General features: G+C 49.9%; 6 protein-coding genes across 6 annotated transcripts; 4 read left to right on the forward strand and 2 right to left on the reverse strand.

Moving 5' to 3' along the window:
* Positions 1 to 1,126: 1,126 nt before the first annotated feature.
* COCSADRAFT_331194 (uncharacterized protein) lies at positions 1,127 to 4,993 on the reverse strand. The gene has a single exon (XM_007702577.1). It carries the CDS (start codon positions 4,877 to 4,879, stop codon positions 1,256 to 1,258), a length of 3,624 nt encoding a protein of 1,207 aa, XP_007700767.1. The 5' UTR covers positions 4,880 to 4,993; the 3' UTR covers positions 1,127 to 1,255.
* Positions 4,994 to 5,175: 182 nt separating this feature from the next.
* Positions 5,176 to 7,456, forward strand: COCSADRAFT_118972 (uncharacterized protein). The gene is made up of 4 exons (XM_007702578.1): positions 5,176 to 5,387; positions 5,505 to 5,993; positions 6,046 to 6,766; positions 6,819 to 7,456. The coding sequence occupies exons 1-4, from the start codon at positions 5,298 to 5,300 to the stop codon at positions 7,025 to 7,027; spliced, it is 1,509 nt and encodes a 502-aa protein (XP_007700768.1). The 5' UTR covers positions 5,176 to 5,297; the 3' UTR covers positions 7,028 to 7,456.
* Positions 7,457 to 8,303: 847 nt separating this feature from the next.
* Positions 8,304 to 8,841, forward strand: COCSADRAFT_171995 (uncharacterized protein; the record flags this gene model as incomplete). The annotated part of the gene is made up of 2 exons (XM_007702579.1): positions 8,304 to 8,575; positions 8,631 to 8,841. The coding sequence occupies 2 exons, from the start codon at positions 8,304 to 8,306 to the stop codon at positions 8,839 to 8,841; spliced, it is 483 nt and encodes a 160-aa protein (XP_007700769.1).
* A 271-nt stretch (positions 8,842 to 9,112) lies between these two features.
* On the reverse strand, positions 9,113 to 11,750 carry COCSADRAFT_37505 (uncharacterized protein). The gene has a single exon (XM_007702248.1). It carries the CDS (start codon positions 11,708 to 11,710, stop codon positions 9,314 to 9,316), a length of 2,397 nt encoding a protein of 798 aa, XP_007700438.1. The 5' UTR covers positions 11,711 to 11,750; the 3' UTR covers positions 9,113 to 9,313.
* Positions 11,751 to 11,961: 211 nt separating this feature from the next.
* Positions 11,962 to 17,261, forward strand: COCSADRAFT_181952 (uncharacterized protein). The gene is made up of 2 exons (XM_007702580.1): positions 11,962 to 12,952; positions 13,009 to 17,261. The coding sequence occupies exons 1-2, from the start codon at positions 12,118 to 12,120 to the stop codon at positions 17,028 to 17,030; spliced, it is 4,857 nt and encodes a 1,618-aa protein (XP_007700770.1). The 5' UTR covers positions 11,962 to 12,117; the 3' UTR covers positions 17,031 to 17,261.
* Positions 17,262 to 17,299: 38 nt separating this feature from the next.
* On the forward strand, positions 17,300 to 19,052 carry COCSADRAFT_190931 (uncharacterized protein). Its single transcript, XM_007702581.1, has 2 exons — positions 17,300 to 18,467; positions 18,579 to 19,052. The coding sequence occupies exons 1-2, from the start codon at positions 17,339 to 17,341 to the stop codon at positions 18,956 to 18,958; spliced, it is 1,509 nt and encodes a 502-aa protein (XP_007700771.1). The 5' UTR covers positions 17,300 to 17,338; the 3' UTR covers positions 18,959 to 19,052.
* Positions 19,053 to 19,155: the final 103 nt, after the last annotated feature.

Here is a 19,155-nt window from a genome sequence, read left to right on the forward strand (position 1 = left end):
GTATAGTGTACTGAGAGACTGATGCATATGGGCTTACAGACGCCAGTGAAAATTCGATAGTGAATTCCAGCTTTGGCTGCACATTGTTGCTATGATTCATGATTGCATCTACCATATACGCGCCTTCGTGCTATGGCCTACTTCTAACTTGGCACCATTAGCCCTCTAGTGAGATAAGTGGCCAAGCTCTCCCATAGGCCCTATTTTGGAGTGGGGCATATACTTTCTGGCTGCTTTTTTTTATGTATTAACTAGAGCGCCAAGACGGCGCAAAAGTCAGGGGCGTGAAGTCAAACGTACATAAATGCAACCAAGTCCCCTACTTTACTATTGAGAGTATACATACCTCTTATTAGCAAACTTCACTTTCTGGAGATACAAGCCACTCTTTCTTCTTCACATCGCCACGCTGAATTCTCGCATCTCCCCAAACAAACCTCAGATCCCACTATCCGACCGCTATAACCTCAATCCGCCCATCATGAAGTTCACAACCGCCTTCCTTCTCGCCGCTTCAGTCAACGTCATTACTGCCCTCACGGCCTCATTTGATGGCTGCCAATACAACGTTGGTAAATGAACATCAGATTACGAAAACGCCCCATGCACACGGGCAATGTGCGGGCCCGTCAACTGTCAATTGGCTTGTCATCGAGCAGGCATAGCCGACAAGCCAAATGACTATTACCTCGGCGTAAACTACAATGGCCCTATTAAGAACTCGTGCAGCTGTGTATGCTACAAGCGCTAAGGAGGAAGTCGAAAGGATTATCCAATAGATGCAATGGCAGGATGTGAATACTGAAGTAATCTTCGTTCAGAGAGATATGCATACAAATATGATTTTACTTCGGCAATAGTACCCCGCCGCCTTGATAAATCACTGATCTGATATCTTCCAAAATGAACACACTTTTGTGAATACAACCCCAAACACTGCACCGCGCTCGGAGACTAAGACCACATATCATTGCTCATACCATCGACTTGTCATTGACAAGTTACCCCGTAAACAATCTCACTCGGACCGAGTCTTCTTGGAATTCCTTCCGTAGAGATCAATTGAGATTCATACAACACGGTCATCACCCAGAGCCAATGCAAATTGCCACACTGTTAGCCGACTGGCACGAAAAAGATCAGTCACATGTTCAAAATACGTGATATGACTAATAAAGCATTACTATTAACTACCCCTTCCGTCTATACTACTCCAAAGCATAAAGTCATCAAAGAGGAAGCTCATATCACATAACTACTCAAAACACACCCTTCCCAACCCCTTGTCCTTACAAACTCTCCTCACACCATCTTTAATCGTAGCGAGACACTTCCTCCACGACTCGCGTGCGAAAGCCTCATTAGTCTCCATCTTATCACTGATAATGTAACCGACCCATTTGACGAGACCGACTGCTTTGTTCATATCGCGCTCTTCTAGCACGACTTTCTTAAGGTACTTGATCAATGCTGTGATGTCTTCCTCGTAGGGCCCCTCCTCGTCGAATTCGCTGATCCAGAGTCTCATTGCACTGCGGAGATCTGGTTCAGTGGAGAGCTTCTGTGTGGTAAAAGTTGCTGTCGAGGGACGTGGGACTTTGATTTTCGGGGCTGGTCTAGGCTGTTTGGGGGCTGATGGGGCTTTGGTTTTCTTGGACATCACGAAGCGGAATGCGTTTAGTTTTGCTGCGTTGTGCTGATCAATGACTTCTTTACGCATGTCTTCGGGGAGCGCAGCAAGGAAATCAGGATCAAGATCGTCATATTCGTTGTGTTTGGTGATGGTAGGTGCTTCAAAAGCGTTGTCGCTCAAACCAGCTGAACCCTCTCTACTTAGGCTTTCTCGGGCTGGATTCTTGAGAGATATAAAGTTGGCTTGGGTGAGCATCTTGCCAGTTTTGTCAATGGCTTTTGCCTGTGCAGCTGCGGCCAACATCGCTGATCTTGGCGGACGACCTCTCCCTCGTTTTGCTGGCACAATAGGCTTGTTCGCTGGAATTCCGATGATCCTGTTTTTGCGAGGTGACTGAGGTAAAATAGTTTGATCAGGTCCTCTTGAACTCCGCGAAGGAGAAAAGGATATTTCACTGTCGACATACTGAGCAAGAACCTCGGCACGGACTTCTGCAGGTAAAGCAGCGAGAATTTCTGGGTCAAGCTGGGACTGGTTAGGAAGCGCTGTCAAAGCGAGAGGTAGGGCTTTCGAGGGTATGCTTGGCGTATCGTATGCTAACGCATTGTTTGCAGGCGTAGGGGACGATTGTCGAGCTTGGCGCAAGAGCTTGGTTCGTATATCCTCCGGCAGCTCATCGAGTACCTTAGGGTCGACTTGCGAAGGCATGATGAATTGTGTGCCCAGAGTATTGAGTGGACGTCGAGAAGGCGTCGAGGCATCAAGCTGCTCGGCGCCAAACACAACATGCTCATCTCCTGATGATATCTTGGATTTTCGTGGAGTCTCTGGGTCATCTTGAATCGGATCATCTTCAACCACCTGTAGTACCCGCGCTGCCCGCGCTGACTCTGCATTCTTGACTTTGAATTGTAACTTTGGTTGTGAGCCCTCAACACTTCCATCCGTAGCCGATTTCATGAGCTCAAGCTTTGTCATCTGTATTCCGATGCCACGAAGCTCTCCGGGAGTAAATCCGAAGCCACGTAGCACAGCCAAGGCTTCCTTTGTCAGGACTTCCTTTGCGTTGGTCGCGACGCCGAGTAGAAGACTCTTGCTGTGCGTATCACACTTGCCATGCCCAAGATGCTTTGGTGGATCTAGAGGTGCATCTGGTGAGCGTCGCATAACCTTCATGGTGAATTGTTTGCCTTTTACCCTCTCTTTCAGGAGTCGTTTCTGGAGCTCCCCACACAGGCTGGCAATGAACTCATCAGCTTGCTCTTGATTTTCAAATCGAACACCCCAATTCACCTCCGCGGACACAGATTTGCGAATAACTTGTTCACCGACTTCTTGATGGTCGATACCTTTAGAGTATTCGTATAGCTTCTCGCCGGTTTTAGGCCCAAGTATTTGAATGAGTCTCTCCTTGTTGAGCTTACGAACATCCTTGACAAGTTTGACTCCAATACCCTCCAGTTTACCGCCAATTGATCCGGCAACACCGGGTAGGTCCTGCACTTGGAGTTGGCCAATGAAGCCGAGCACTTCTTCGGGCTTAATCTGATGTTGGCCAGCGGGTTTTGCTTTGCGTAAAGCCAGCTTGGCGAGTAGAATGTTGCTACCGATACCGACCGAAACATTACATCCCGTCCTGGATCTCACTTCATCTCGCAAATTTAGTGCAATTTCATCGGCCTTCGCCTGCTCACGGTAAATACTATCTTCCGAGTGACTTTTGCCATCGCTGCCACCAACGGCTATGCACAGATTTGAGACATCAATGAGGGCCTCATCAATACTGACACTTTGGACAATGCCTCCAGTGGCGAGGATAGTGTCATAGAATGTACGACTCGTCTCTTCATAAGCCGGAAAATTGTAAGGCAAGATCTTGAGGTCCGGACAGAGTTCTTGTGCTCGCTTCATCCACATTCCGTTTTTGATACCGAATGTGCGAGCAGGGTAGTTGCAACTTGCGATTTCCGAAGCACTGCCTTGTCCGTGGGCAACGACGGCCGGCTTGTCTTTAAATTCCGGGTGTTTCTTTAAACTGACTGCAGCGAAGAAACTGTCGAAATCAACATGTAAGATGTATCGCCGAACACCAGGCACACGCTTCTGCTTAGCTCTCTGGGAGGATGTGCTTTCATTTGCAAGGGCCTGCAGTTGCGACTTGAGATCAGCCTTCCAAGTAGACAAATGGTGTAAGCGCGACTCTCTGTAATACTGCTCAAGAAAATTTGGATCCACAACAGTGGACCGCCGAATCTTTGGGTCACGGAGAAGGATTGCATTGTGCTCTTCAGCAGTAAGTGGCCTACTTTTAGGCGCCAGAGGATCAAGTTCAGACACGATCCCTTTTGCCCTTTCCTCGACTTGGCCGTTGAGCGGCGAGTGTAGAGCCCTGGGAGGGCTGGGCTCTGCGTAGAGGCTGTTGTGCAAATCACTCTGTATATCTTCAGGGTCAACAGGTAGTAGCGCAGGGCTCGTTTTGGGCGGCGTAATCAGCTTTGCAGCCTTACTTGACTGTCCTGGACCGGGCGGGTTAAGTAGACCTTGAGGTTGACAGGAAGGTGGAAGATCTTCTATGTCATCGTTAGGCGTCGAGTGTTGTTGCTTTGATTTTGAGAAACGCGGGCGCCTAGGACTGGAGGGTGTCGGTGTACTAGATGGCCCAAATTGACTACCTTGCAGCTGGCTCGTGTACCAGCTGGTGTCTGTCTGGTCTCGATACCCCCTCTTCTTAATGTTTGAATGTGTGGTGATATTACCCCCATCGAATGCCAATACATTTTGTTTTTCGCCCTCATCCACTACGCGGTACTCATTCCATGGCAGCAGTTTGCCAGCTCTTATGCTATCCACCACCCACGCCGGCTTTACAATGCGATATCTTCTGAATTCGACAGCCTTCTTCAGTGTGAGACTGCTGGCTATAATGTGTGTTACAGTAGTCTTTCCGTCCAAGTATTGCATGAAGCCTCCGCCATGCTGCACTATGAGTGTATGTAGATCATTAAGCGAGGGTTGAGTATAGCCGTTTACGTGTGCGACGATTCCCTTGAAGATCTGCGGTTTATCTCCTGCCTGAGATCGAATATCGGCATCCAGGTTCTGCAGTTTGATCTTCTTTCGCCTAAAGTAGTCGGTAAATCCTCCAAACGCCGAGCCTCCGTATTCTTCGCCATCTTCGCCGTCAAAGCGATGGCTGGCAATGCGCTTGCGAACCGACTCAGCATTCTTGTCTAGACGGGAGCCCATGGTGGTAAGTGCTTGGTGAATCTAGGGCATTCATCGGGGCCGGGGTCATGATGAGATGTCACGAGACCATCTAAACTGCTGCATGTCGATATCGATCTCGAGGTTGGTCCTGGTGGGCTGGTCAAAGGCGAGTGCGCGTAGAGTGGCGCGTATGACCGCGATCCAGTCGCGCTAGTGGGGCGAAGTGGAGCGTTCTGCCGGCGGTGAAAGGACGCTAACAGAAAGCTGCAGGGCTTGGCGAACTTTTTCTACCTCTCGAGCCCGCCGTTCTCGAGTTCCTCGTTTTTTTCGCTATCATCCTGCTCTACCAGCTGTCCTTGAGCTGTGCAAACCTCTGAGCAAAGAGCGCTTCTTCGACTGGATAAACATTGATACTTTAGTCAGCTCTCTCCCACATACATTCACGACAATCTTCAAGATGGCCTCTGCTATTCCTGTTGGCGTCTACGGACGTCGCATTCCGGCTGGAGGCATTCCCATTCTGGCTGCTGTCGACCAGTCCACCACTGTAAGTATATTCTTATGTGTTGTTCGCATTTCATAGCCAGCGCACCTGCGCTGCGTCAATTCTGTTCATCTTTGCGCGAAGCTGTCGCATTCGCAACTTTTTGCTAACTGAGTCTAGTTCAGAATTACGATGGCTGCCATCGACCCAGATGCTGAGCCACAGTTTGACGAGGACCAAAAGCATGCTCGCGCAACCTTAAAGCTCATCCGTATCCCTGATGACTTTGACATGGAAGATGATGATGAGGACTATGAAGAGGGTGACATTGAGGCAATCGCTGCCCGTCTGCGTGCAGCTGGTGCGCTTCTCGAGGCTGACTCGGATCTTTCCGATGACGACAGCGAAGATGAGAAGAATGGCGGTCCTAGCGATCCAGCCAAGTCAAAGAAGGCTAAGCAAGCTGCTCTTAGCAAGAAGATGCAAGAGGAGCTTGAGGCCGATGACATGGACATTGACGGTTTGACCAACGGCGCTAAGGGTAAGGCCAAGGGCAAGGCTAAGGTTACCGATGATGATCTGAGCGACGAGGATGACGAAGATGACGAAGACGACGACGATGAGGATGAGCCTGAAGAGCTTGTTCTCTGCACACTTGACCCTGAGAAGGTACGATTGCTCATTACAGAGTCTGCTAGGCGCCCCACTAACTCTCATGTAGCACTACCAGCAGCCTCTCGACATCACTGTCCGCCAGGGCGAGGAGGTCTACCTCTGTGTCACCGGCACGCACGACATCTACGTCACCGGTAACTATGTCGCGTTCCCTGAAGACGAGGACAGCGAGGATGAGGAAGATGATGGTCTTGACGAGCTCGGCTACGATCTGTCTCCCGACGAGGATGAGCTCGATGGTATGGACGAATCAGAGGACGACGAGCTCGATGGCATGAGCGACCCCAGAATCACCGAGGTTGACAGTGATGAGGAGGAGGAGGTTCCCAAGCTTGTTGAAGCCAGCAAGAAGAGCAAGAAGCGTGCTGCTGAAGAGGAGGCCAGCCTTGATGATATGATCAGCAAGACTAACGGCGACGCTAAGCTCAGCAAGAAGCAAGCTAAGAAGCTGAAGAAGAACGATGGCCAAGCTGTCGTTAGCGCTGCTGAGCCAGAGAAGAAGGCTGAAAAGGTTGAGAAGAACGACACCCCCAGCAGCGACAAGAAGAAGGTTCAGTTCGCTAAGAACCTCGAGCAGGGCCCCACTGGCTCCCCAAAGGTCGACGCACCCAAGCCAGAGGCAAAGAAGGAGGCTACCAAGGGACCTCGCAACGTCAGCGGCGTCATTGTTGATGACAAGAAGGAAGGCAAGGGCAAGGCCGCCAAGAAGGGTGACCGTGTCGAGATGCGCTACATTGGCAAGCTGAAGAACGGCAAGGTCTTTGATTGTAAGTATTCACCAAAGTCTGTTCTACCGAACATATACTAATACTCGTATAGCCAACAAGAAGGGCAAGCCTTTCTCCTTCAAGCTCGGCGTCGGCCAAGTCATCAAGGGCTGGGACGTTGGTGTCGCTGGTATGACCCCCGGCGGCGAGCGTCGTCTTACTATCCCTGCCGCGATGGCATACGGAAAGAAGGGTGCTCCTCCAGACATCCCGCCCAACTCTGACTTGATCTTCGACATCAAGTGTATCTCTGTCAGCTAAATCATCGACTTCCTTTATTTGTCCGCCTATGCGCAACAGGGTCCACTTGGCTCCTGTCAAATTGCAGGATCCGACTCCACTCGTATGCAGGACTCCGCCGGCCTGCGTCTGTTGGCGTATCTTTCTTGTTTCCTATTATGTCTGATTTCCGTATGCATAGCGTGTCGTCTGAGATATCCGACTTGCATAGTCCGGGTTGCTTCGATAGATTTGTGCAAGGAGGAAGGATCTCTCAGTCCTCTTCACCGATGTTTCTTTTGATGGATCATATGTATGAGATATAGCGAGGCGATGTTGCTAAAAGAGTAGAAATTCGCTGAGGAAGCTATTTCCAAAAGTTAATGGTGTTTCATGTGGGCACTAACACGAGTGCGTAATAATACATGATTATTCGAATTCAGGTCCCACTAGAATCCGCATGGTCCCATTGAATGTGATGATCACAGGCTAGTGGATGGTCTGAAATTTGTTGTCCTGTTTTCACAGGATCCAAAAATTATGGTGTTCTTCACAGTGCAGAACCAAGTTCCTCGTCCGAAGTGCTCTATCTGTTGGCCGAGGTTTAGGCCAAGGTTGGCGAAGTTTCTAGTGCTCAATTCTGACCAGTCACATGGCCATCCTCACGCACGAGCCAAGAGACCCCACTCCGCTAGAGCCCGACTCCTCTTTCATCTTCCGTCTTCCGTCTTTGCCTCTTCTTACCATATACATCACCGCTCAGCTCTGTTACACCAAACAACGCCTCCAGCACCTCCGCAATCTCTCAACCAGCGATCCTATACGCGCATTCCCTTTCCTAAGACTCTTACCTTCTTACGCATCCACCGTGGCAACATTGTAGCAATGGCGATGTCAAAACGAAACAGTAGTAGTATGAGTAGTAGTAGTAGTAGCATTCACTCGTACTCATCCGCTAGCAACGTCCGCGCTAGCTGCTATGCCGTAGACGCGTCGACCGCCAGCCTTCAAGGCTTCCATTACTCCACTACCCCGTCTGCCGGGGCCGGGTGGTGTTCCTGAGGTCAGCTCGGTATGTCATTGCTCATGCGCCGTTCCATATGTAATGGACCAAACACTAAGTGTCAACCAGGGAATACCATCACCTCCATCAAGTCCCCCCCTCGCCGCCAGACACGCATCTACCGCTAAGAACGGTAAGGCGCGCAGAGGGGGGGCAGCATATACCATTACGGAAGAGTGTGAGAGACTCTTCTGCGAGACACTGCGATCTGTTTTCCTAGGTGAGGGGAGCCAGCACCGTCAGCACTCGCTAGTGATGGATATGTCTTATATCGGTACGACTGCAAATACCTCGACCACAAATGACTACGGCATCGACGTGCGTCGCTACTCTGACTCCTCAACTGACTCCGATATACCTGAAATGGTACGGTTTGAGGAGCACAAGGGTGCGATTACAAACTACATTGAGATGTGGGATTATGTTGGTGGAGTTATGTTCCGTGGATTTGTTGTTGAAAGGGAAGAGGAGAGGAGCATGTTTGTCTTCTTTGATGAAGCTGTGATTGGTGCAGACCTCAAGGCTGGGTAAGTCATTCCTCAATGCTCTCGTGTCGCCTGTACCAGGACTGACATAAAACAGGCTCATGGCCCTACTCGAGCTCTGCGAAATTGATTACTTCTCATGCAGCCGCCTCGTCCTTTGTATCGACCGACACAGCGATCAAGTAGCTCGCAATAACCTGACAAAGGACCTGGGTTGGATTGGATTTGGGTTGACAACTCTTGACGATTTCAGCCAGGGCGAGAAGTTGACTAGTGACAAGTGGTTGTTTATGGACATGGAAGTCTGAACGCGTGCATGAAGCTATGGAGATTAAAAGTCGCCTGTCACTCGCTGCAAAATGGTCGTGTTTGGAGCTGTTATTCTTTTGGATGGTTGTCTAGCATGGAGTTTGGGCGTGGACGAGCTTTGGTATATGGATTGCATTCCTCTTCGTGTTCATATATCCTAGCAAGGCGCTCATTCGTGGATAGTCAGTTGATTCAATGCAACCTTCATTTTTCGTTCTGATGTCTTGCTGCACCTGATCTTCGGTGAACTGATACCAGTAGCTCAATGTGTATCTCTTAGTATTGATTCTCATTCAAATTACTTGCACTACATCAGTGGTGCGGACATGAAGTACATTCTTAATGGCGACATCCAACTACCAAACCCTGACAAAACGCCCCAAGTATCATGCAGATTTTTACTGATCGCTTTCTCAAGAGGAAGAAGGCAAACGAGTCTGCTCTTTCATGTGGTCAAAAATCTTCAAACTTCTATCCATCAGCCAATCCCGCCATCTCAGCATCAACATCAGCCCTGCCTCCATACTCGTCTCCCTCACCATCAACATCCATGCGCTCCACCTCAGCTCTCCCTTCCAACGCCCGCATAGCCGGGTTATCAGTCCCACTAATCCCGTGTGCCGCCTTCTTCCTCTGATGCGCCTCGAGATCCTCCAGACTCCACGACGAATGGCCCTCCTGCTCAGCCCTACTCCACGGCACGCTCATTTCCTTGAGGAAATTCTTGGCCATACCAACAGCCTGGTCAATGGAGAGTTTCGTGTTTTTGGCATCGAGGCCCTGTTGAATCCATTTAGGTAGTTGCGTTTGTTTCTTGTTGAAGCGCTTATCTGCTAGCACCATGATTCCGTAGTCATCTTTGCCGCGAATGACGCGACCGAGGCACTGGGCGGCGTGGCGCATGGCGTCGAAGGAGAGGAAGTCTGCTTCCTTGATGCGATAGGTTTCGCGGAGGAACTCCAAGCGCGCCTTGAGGATTCTGGATTCGGTGTATTGGTAAGGTACGCCCATGCAGAGCACAGTGCGGCCGTAGTGGTGGTCGAAATCAATGCCTTCGCTTACTTTGCCTCGGGCGACACAGAGGAGGACGGCGCCGCGGCCGTTGTTGCAGGCTGTGCGGAAGGTTTCGAGTGCGAGGGCGGTTTCTTGGGCATCAGGCGTTTCGACGAGAATGAGTTTGTATTTCCAGACTGTGTCGAGGATTTCCATGCCTTGCCATGCGGAAATGATGCTTTCCATGTAGAGATAAGATGGGAAGAAGACAACGACTCCATCAGGAGTCAGTTTGCAGAATTCAATGAGTAGATTACCAAAGTTTCGCTGTACTTGCAAGTCGTTTCGGTGCTCAAACTGTGATGTGACTTGATTCTGATCGTTTCCACGATCGACAATCATGGGAAGGAAAGATTTTCGTGTCAGTGTCATTGTGAAAGACTCCTGTACAACGGTATTAAAGTTGAGCATACGGGGATACATATCCAAGGGTGACATGGTTCCAGAAGTAACGATGACGGAGTAGAAGCGCTCGAAAACGGGTTTGATGGCTATTGCAGCGTCCAGGCATGTCAGATGTAAGACGGGGTTCGGTACAGTGGCTGTCGCTGATTCGAAGGGTTCGATTATCAGTAGGAAGCCAGTTTCATATGTTGCTACAAGTGTGGCGAAGGTAGCGACTTCTTGAAGGGGTTGGTAGTCCTCGATATTTGTAAGTTCGAGTGTACGGACGAGTGAGGTCAGACGCTCGGCGCAGAACCGCAGCGGTTTTCGTTCGATAAATGTCAAGTCCTTGAGATGCTTCAAGAATTCTGGTGGGGTATCCGCAACAACGTTAAGAACCTTCATACGAGTTTTGAGGTATTCGATGAAGCGCTTGAGAAATGCGACAAAATGCTCGGCTCGCCGTATGTTACCCGGTACGGCTTCTGTAAGAAGATCGTCTGGAAGGGCAGGGTTTGCCATGAAAGCCTCTTCGTTACGCGCCTCATCTGCAGCCCGGAGACCTTCGACTAGTTTGGCGTATTCGTTTTGCAGCTTCTCTGCGTCACTGCTCTTCATCTCTGTGATTTTTCGGTCAAGGTTATTGACGCCTTTGGTTGCTTTCCGTAACACATCTTCTGTCAGGTCGATGCTGAGGGACTCGATGCATACATTGTCGATGTTATGGGCTTCATCAAAGACTACTATGCAATCTTTTGATAACTCCTTGGATACTCGATCTGCAATCTTTGGGTCTAACAGGTAATGGTACGAGTAGATGATGACGTTGCAGTAGGGCATCATTCGCCGTGCGGTAAAGTAAGGACATTGCTTTTGCTGTTCACCATACTTCAGTATGCCATCAAAGGTCCATACGCCAGGTGGAATGAGGTTGTGTGGCTCTAACAGATCGAGATTCTCGTGATAAACGCAGAGCTCGACATCCTCGCCTCGTTCTTTCTTCTCCTTGACGAAACCTGCCGTCAAGCTGCGACATCGCGCATCTACTACCGTCCCACTCTTTTCCCGCTTGACTGAGGGATGTAGACAAAGGTTCTTTCGACTTGTCAATCCCAGACCTCGAAATTCTTCTTCATAGCCTAGCTCGGTGGTTCGATACTTCATCAACGCCTTCAACTCGGCCAAGGCCTTCTCAATCTCAGACATGGTACGCGAGCAGTAAATCAGCTTCCGTTTTTCAGGATAGTGTTGCTGGTACGCGATGATGAGTGAGAGCAATGACACGGTTTTACCCGTGCCTGAAGGCATCTCGAGGACGCAATGACCGCCCTGGTCCAAGGTACGCTTGAGATCGCACATGTAAGCATATTGCTCAGGATATACCCGAGGGTATGGGAACAGCACGGGAAGGCTGTCGATGTAGAACTTCATGGTAACAGATCACCACCTGCGCAGAGTGCTGTTGTGGCGGATGAGTGTAGAGTAAACAAGGGAAGAAAGATCAATCGAGCTTGGGCGTTGCCTCCAGACGAAGTTCCATGTCAGCGAAATCCGCTAGACACGGATTGGCTCTAGTGTGTGACAGGGATATGCCCAGATTGCCCCACCGTCGTCCGCCTACCCACAGTTGGTGCCGTCATCAGGCAGAGCCGCACTATTTCGACATTTCACAGCTGCTCTCCCATCGTTGTCACAACATGCGACTGTTGGTTTTCCTTGAGTCATTCCTTGCATAACTACGGCCTGTTCTGCTGTGCCCTCTGCCTCTACACACTGGGTGCCCATATTACACAAACATCTTCGAGGTAACCTGGGAGTTTTGTCACACGAACCCCACCATGTCGAAGCGCACAGCAAAAGCCCAGGCAAGCAGTGCCCGCGCTGCCAACACAACCGGGTTTGGTGCTTTCGGGAGTGCATCACCAGCATTTGGCGCAAGTTCGTCGCAGCTGTCATACGTATCAGAGCCTCCAGACGTCTCTGCCATCTCCGACCCGAACGTCGTAGTCTACCTGAGAAACCTTTCCAAAAGAGATAGCACAACAAAGGCAAAGGCGCTGGAAGATATACAGGCATATGTCACATCACTTGACAGTCCAGTGGAGGAAGGCTTGCTTGAGGCATGGGTCAAGATGTATCCGCGAACCTCGATCGACAACGCGAAAGCCGTTCGCCAGAATGCACATCTCCTCCACGGTCACTTTGCTGTATCTGCCGGCAAGCGCATAGCGAAACATATGTCTAAAAGCGTCTCAGCATGGCTCTGTGGTCTCTATGACAGCGATCGATCAGTGGTCGAAGCAACACAAACCTCCCTACGACAAGTCTTCAACACAGCCGAGAAACTACAAAGCATTCGGAAGATCTACCAACAGCCTATATTAGAGTACTGTGGCGATGCCATCGATAAAGAGAGCCCTACAACCCTCAGCGATGAGAGGACTGTAACCAAGGATGATGCTGAAGCAAAGTACAGCCGTGTCATCTCGGCATGTGTGTCTTTGCTGGGTAGCTTGGTAGCCAATTTACAGCCTGAGGAACTCTCCAAGTACCAGGCCGACTACGATAGCCTCTTTGGCGACAAGAATTTATGGGACTTTTCTTCTTATAGAGATGCTGGAATTCGGCGCTCAGTACATCGACTGCTGAAAACTTGTTTGGCAAAAGAAGATGGTTCGTGTTTTTTCTAGAGTAAACGAAATTTGAAGGATACGCTAACAGATTCACAGCTGCTATTGAGCAGAATCTAGCCATTGTCAGCAAAGCGTACCTGGCCGAAGCATTGAACTCTGACCAGACTGGCTCTGTTAGCGATTATGTTGAGACTCTGACCCTTCTCACTACCAAATATCCCACAGTGTGGACGACGGATTACAAAAGCAAAACAGGTGTTGACAGACGCCTACGGCAGTTCTTGAAGAAAGGGTCTCAGTTCGGACCGCGCGACTTTTGGTCTCGATTGGCTGAGCTGTTCAAAGTTATTCCAAAAGAGGTCCTGCCACAACACGATACTGACGCTGCAGATTTGTTAAATTCTCTCCACAGTGGTATTGTGCGCAAGGACGAGCCCAAGTACACCCATGAAGCCGCATTCGATGCTTACCTAGAGATAGCTCGTCTTTTGAGTCAGCGGTTGGAAGAGTCTGAGGGGACAAAGCTACTAAGAGAGATGGTGCTACCTATAATCATGCAGTACTTGCATCCAACATTGGAGACCTCACACTGGGCTATACCATCAAATGCGACGGGGTTGTTATCAAAAGCTCTTGGAATTGAAGGAATGGCTTCAGTCCTCGGCGAGCGATGGTCTGAGTTTTCGCAGCGACTCATTGACAATATCAAAACCTCGGCTCCAGAACAGTCAAAGGATTATGAAAAGTCGCAAACAGGTGTTAGCCAACAAGCGACGCGGTTCTCGACCCTGCAAGATCAAGCGCTCAAAATCGAAAGTTTAGCGGCACTGCGACCAGTTTTCGTACAAGCATGTACATCGATTGTAGCGGAAGCCCTCGAAGTTCTCAGAAATAGGAATGGGAAGCCATATGGTGCAGCGGCTGCTATTGCAGCAGTGTTGAAGCGCAGCCCCATATTAATCTCCTCATCTCAGACAGAGCAGGACCTTGAACAGTTCATAGAGAAAGACCTACCGACGCTTGTCCTGTCACCCTCGTCTTCCTATCTAATTGACCTCTTGTACTCGAAATCGGATAGCCCAATTTTCAAGGATGCATGGAGTGCATGCCTGAGAGCCATTCTCAAGGAGACAGACCCAACCATCCGGAACAAGGCCCTTGAGGGAATTCTTACCTCATCCAGGATACCATCAGACCTTGATCTCGCAACTTCAAATCCTGAATTGCAAGAACATATCATTGCCAACGTTCGTGAAGCTATAGAAGGCTTAGGGGAGTGGGAATCATTTAGTCGCATGCTTCAATCGCCAGCGAAGATACTGTCTCCTCAGACAACGGATGGTGTTCTTGCTTACATGACAGAAACACTCTCGCTACCACAGCAAGCTCCTTACTCTTTGCAGGGTTTACGTCAGATCGTCAAGTCCAAACCCTCGATACTTCGCGAATTTCTCGCTCAATCACAAGGTTCCAGTCTTCTTCAAGCGTTACTTCTCGCATCCGAATCACCAAACGACGAAGTAGCGCAGGATGCCAAGGCTGTCAATGCATCGATCCAGACCATACTATCATCAGGCTCTGATTCTAAGCAATCGATGTATGACCTCATTCAGCAGGGTCTGCGAGATGCTACGTCAACGTCAGTCTCGGTTGAGACCTTGGTGGATTTGGCAAAGCAATCCGTCAAAGCAGGCGGCGACTGGGATCAGGTATCTAATGTTTTTCCTAACATCGATGACTGGAACTCGGCGCTTGAACCGTTCCTCAATGCTGCACCCAAGACCTCGCTAGCCATCACAAACCCTCTTGGAGGCGCTGTCTACCTAGTAAAATCAGATCAATCGCCATCCAGGATTATCAACATGACACGGGATGTTGACGGATATTCGGTCGCATACAGAATAAGTCAATATGTGACCCGATTATTCAAGAACCCTGATCTCTTCTCGATCAGCATAGTCCCATCTGACCTGAAGGCTGCGTATCTTCACAACATTGCCCTCGCCGTGCAGCTTGCCGATGATAATCTTGGTCTTGCAGGGGCAAATGGTTTCTGGGCACACTATGATCTGGATGTCGAGTCTGATGCGATGACGTTCATTTCAGATGGACAGTCGTTCGTAACGCAGGAATTACGGACGCTAGTCGCTACCTGGTCAGACAGTAGCGCTGAATCGCTCATGACATGGGCTAGTAGCATCTTGTCAAATGTCAGTGCTGACACAAATGCCCCCATGTACTACCATGCGCGGACATATAGCGTACTAATTGCGGAAGCAATTGAGATTGCTGGGTGGAAAAACTCTCAGCCTGTTCCAATGCAGGAACTACTCAAGACGACAAGAAAATCCAAAAACCTATTTCAGCTGCTGGGACTACTGAATGGGTTTAAGGAGCCATTATCAGCTTCCAAGTCTTGCCAAAGGATGTCAAGCGAAATCCTGGCCGGTCTCACAGGTTTGGACATTGAGAATAAATCGTCAGAAGCACTGCAGAATCTCGTACAGCTGAACAGTATACTAAGCCAGGACAATTTCGTGGAAGAGAGCGCCAAACATCGCGTGCTCCTTTTCGTCAATCACGTAGTCTCGTGGCTTCAAGAAGACCAAGTCGCACGAGCTGTTAAAGCGGAATTGTGTCGTTCACTATCAGTACTGATTCCAGTAATAAGCGACCGGTACGGGGATCACTGGGGAAATATCCTCAATGCGCTATCTGCGATCTGGTCGGCAACAACCGAGTTGGAAACGAATGAGTCTGACATGGATAGTCCAATCCCTCTGGTACATGCATCGCTCAAATTATACGCCCAACTTCGCACCTTGGTTAATGTGGAAGAGCCAAATGACGATCTCCTAGATGCCTGGAAAGAGGCAGAGCAGCCTGTTGCCGATGGACTAATCAATATCCTGAAGCACTCCCAACACTTCCCTGATGAGTTTCATCAGCCTCTCAAGATGGTGAACGATGTCCTAGCGCGTCAGATATCCAAGGTGTCACTCAAGAATCTCGAATCAACTGAAGAGCTATTCCCCCTGTTGTATGTGCAGTCGCAGCCCGTTCAGCAGACTGCGTTCGACATTCTGCACAAGCAAATCCCTGCGGCTCAAGAGCAGATTTCCATCGACGCAGCACTGGAGAAGTCTACTGCACGTTTGCCAGAAGAGTTACTATCTCTAGTTATCGATGCCCCTACAGTTGCATCATTGGCTGATACAAACTTCGAAAGAAGCGTACCGTTATCGCTACGTGGCTATCTGCTTAGCTGGAGGTTGGTCTTTGATCATCTAGAACATGCTTCTTTCAAGGTCAAGAACGACTACATCGAGCACATTCGTGAAGGCGATTACCTGCCTGGCTTACTTGACTTCATGTTTGAATTCCTTGGACACACAAACAACAGACCAGTCGACGTTTCGAAGCTAGACATCACAACATACGAAGCGGATGTCGAGCCTCCCAAAAGAGATCTCCAGTGGCTCTTGACACATCTGTACTTCTTGTGCCTACGCGACGTTCCTTCGCTGACAAAATCTTGGTTCAAGAACTGCAAGTCGCGTGCGATTGTAGTCTCACTCGAGCCCTGGACGGAGAGATACGTCTCTCAGCCCGTCATCATCGCTTCTCTTGATGCAGTGGCGAAATGGTCTGAAGAACAAGCTGCAGCTGAGCCTGACTCCCCCTTCACCGTCAAGGTCGTCTCTCGTGCTCGTGAGATTACTGCGTCTTACATCGTCGATGAGCAGACAATGGCGATGCGCATATCCCTGCCTGCTGCTTTCCCGCTAGCAAACGCTCACATCGAAGGTCTCAACCGTGTCGCTGTAAATGAGACAAAATGGCAATCTTGGCTACGAACTTCGCTGGGCGCCATTACGATCTTTAATGGCTCCCTTATTGATGCGCTGACAACCTTCAAGAGAAACGTGGACGGTGCACTCAAGGGACAAAGCGAGTGTGCAATTTGTTACAGCATCGTCGGTTCAGACAGGAAGCTGCCCGACAAGAAATGCGCGACCTGCAAGAACCTGTTCCACGGTGTTTGTTTGTTCAAATGGTTCAAGAGCAGCGACGGTCCTAGCTGCCCACTTTGCAGAACCAATTTCCAATATGCGTAGACTAAGTGAACAATGGTGGGGCTCGTACCGGCATATGTAGAGGACAAGCTGTACATAAGAGTTCAAAAGGCAGATGAAAACCGACCTAGAACATACCAAGAAGGTGGGCAAGGCGGTGGCGGTATCGTTGTAAAAAGAACCTCGGCTGTACCTGAATGTTATACTTACTCCTCACGCCCTAACGCCATTTACCGACACTAAATCATGATATGTACATCATTTACTACGCACCCATGTTAATCAAATATTTATACTAAACCCCACTTGCCCTTGCACTTCCCACTAAAATCTCCCATCTCACCCCCACCATGGCCTCCCCACCCCCAACCCTAATCTTTAACTACGACATCTCCTGTCCCTTCGCTTACATAGCCTCCACGCGCGTGCAATCCCTCGCCAAACGCACAAATGCAACACTCGTCTACCACCCCGTCCTCCTTGGCGCCATCTACCGCGCCACCGCCGCGCCCCAGGGCGCCGGCGGCAGCGCAAGCGACGTCTTCAACTCGACGAAGAAAAGTGTAACAGCAACGGGTATGCAGCGCACTTTAGCTCGCTACCAAGTCCCTTATCACCCCCCGCCCAAACACCCGCGAAAAACGGTAAATGCGCTGCGCATGCTTTATTGCGTCCCAGAGCAGGATAAGAGGAGGGAGTTGACGGATCGGCTGTTCCGCGCGTACTGGGTTGAGGGGAGGGATGTAAACGACGATGCTGTTTTACTCCAGATTGCAAGTGAAGCCGGGGTTCAGGGGCTTGATAAGTCGTGCTTTGCAGATGCTGGGGCGAGGAAAGAGTTGGAGAGGGAGACTGGGCTGGCGATTGAGAGGGGGGCGTTTGGGGTTCCTGGGTTTTGGATTCCGGGGGCTGGTGAAGGGGGGGAAGGGAGGTTTTTTTGGGGACAGGATCGGATGCATTTTGTTGAGGCGACGCTACTTGGGCTTTCGATGGGTTCTGGGAAGGGAGGGGAAGATGCGTGGACGCAGGTGAAGAATTTGCGGTCGCTGCTTCCTCGTGTTGTGCATTCGAATCGTCTGTCTTCTACGAGTAAGCCGGCTGTCAAACTGGAGTTTTGGTTCGACTTTTCGTCGCCGTGGGCGTTCTTGGGGTACACGCAGCTTGCGCGGTTACAGCGCACATTCGGGCCTGGGCTGGAGATTGTGCTCAAGCCGTTCTTGCTGGGAATCTTGTTTCGCGAGATAGGGGCCCCGAATATGCCGATGATGGCGATTAGTCGGGCGAAAGCGGAGTGGTCGAGGCGCGATCATGCAGATTGGACGAGGTGGTGGAATGCGGTCGATGTGCAAGAGGGACAGCAGCAAGGTGGTAAAGGGAAAGATGGGCCGATCAAGTTTTATTGGGCTGATAAGTTTCCCATACGGACGCCGACGGTGCTTAGAGTGGGGATCGTGGAGCCGGCAGCGACGAAGGTTTTGTGTAAGTCATACGTTCTTTTGTCTATGGGTCTTCGAATTTGTCTCCATAGAGGCTGTTACACAAGAGACCATTGATGAGAGTTTGAGAAAGCAGATGCTAATGAGATGATAGACTCAGCGTGTTGGGAGCAGAACAAAGATGTAGCAGACGAGTCTGTACTTCAATCTGTTCTCGATGAAGCAGGATTCAACGGGGCCGATCTCATTGCGCGCGCCAATAGCCCTGCCATCAAGGAGAGACTGCGGGCTCTCACGGCTGAAGCGAAGGAATTGGGGCTTTGTGGTGCACCCACTTACCGTGTATTGAGGCGGCAACAGGATGGAGAGTTCAAGCCTGTAGGTGGCTTGGTGTGGGGACAAGATGAGATCAATGTTGTTGAGGACTTGATTGCTGGATGGTCGCCTGAGGAGAGAAATGGCCAGATTGCTGAAGTAGGGAAGGTCAGATATGGGGATGTACAAGGCGGAAATGGAGTTAGCGCAAAGTTGTGATCAGAGTCATCAGGTTGTAATTGTGGATGGACCGTTAGAAGATATCAGATATGAACAGACCTCGGCGTATTTCACGGCGATTTTCAAAGTTGTCAAAACCATTTATCATTCCGATGTAAGTACATATATATGAAAATGACTGTGGAAAGAACAAACCATTACGCCAAAACCTGGGGTCCCCCCGGGTATCATAAATC

Source organism: Bipolaris sorokiniana (assembly GCF_000338995.1).
Source record: "Bipolaris sorokiniana ND90Pr unplaced genomic scaffold COCSAscaffold_8, whole genome shotgun sequence".
Lineage (NCBI taxonomy): Eukaryota > Fungi > Ascomycota > Dothideomycetes > Pleosporales > Pleosporaceae > Bipolaris > Bipolaris sorokiniana.

Excerpts from the sequence above, each read along its gene's own strand:
- COCSADRAFT_118972 (XM_007702578.1), top strand. The coding sequence starts at position 5,298 with ATGGCCTCTGCTATTCCTGTTGGCGTCTACGGACGTCGCATTCCGGCT. Across the intron at positions 5,994-6,045 it reads GCACACTTGACCCTGAGAAG|CACTACCAGCAGCCTCTCGA; the intron begins GTACGATTGCTC and ends ACTCTCATGTAG. Across the intron at positions 6,767-6,818 it reads GAACGGCAAGGTCTTTGATT|CCAACAAGAAGGGCAAGCCT; the intron begins GTAAGTATTCAC and ends ATACTCGTATAG.
- COCSADRAFT_181952 (XM_007702580.1), top strand. The coding sequence starts at position 12,118 with ATGTCGAAGCGCACAGCAAAAGCCCAGGCAAGCAGTGCCCGCGCTGCC. Across the intron at positions 12,953-13,008 it reads TTGTTTGGCAAAAGAAGATG|CTGCTATTGAGCAGAATCTA; the intron begins GTTCGTGTTTTT and ends ACAGATTCACAG.
- COCSADRAFT_190931 (XM_007702581.1), top strand. The coding sequence starts at position 17,339 with ATGGCCTCCCCACCCCCAACCCTAATCTTTAACTACGACATCTCCTGT. Across the intron at positions 18,468-18,578 it reads GGCAGCGACGAAGGTTTTGT|ACTCAGCGTGTTGGGAGCAG; the intron begins GTAAGTCATACG and ends ATGAGATGATAG.
- COCSADRAFT_37505 (XM_007702248.1), bottom strand. The coding sequence starts at position 11,710 with ATGAAGTTCTACATCGACAGCCTTCCCGTGCTGTTCCCATACCCTCGG.
- COCSADRAFT_331194 (XM_007702577.1), bottom strand. The coding sequence starts at position 4,879 with ATGGGCTCCCGTCTAGACAAGAATGCTGAGTCGGTTCGCAAGCGCATT.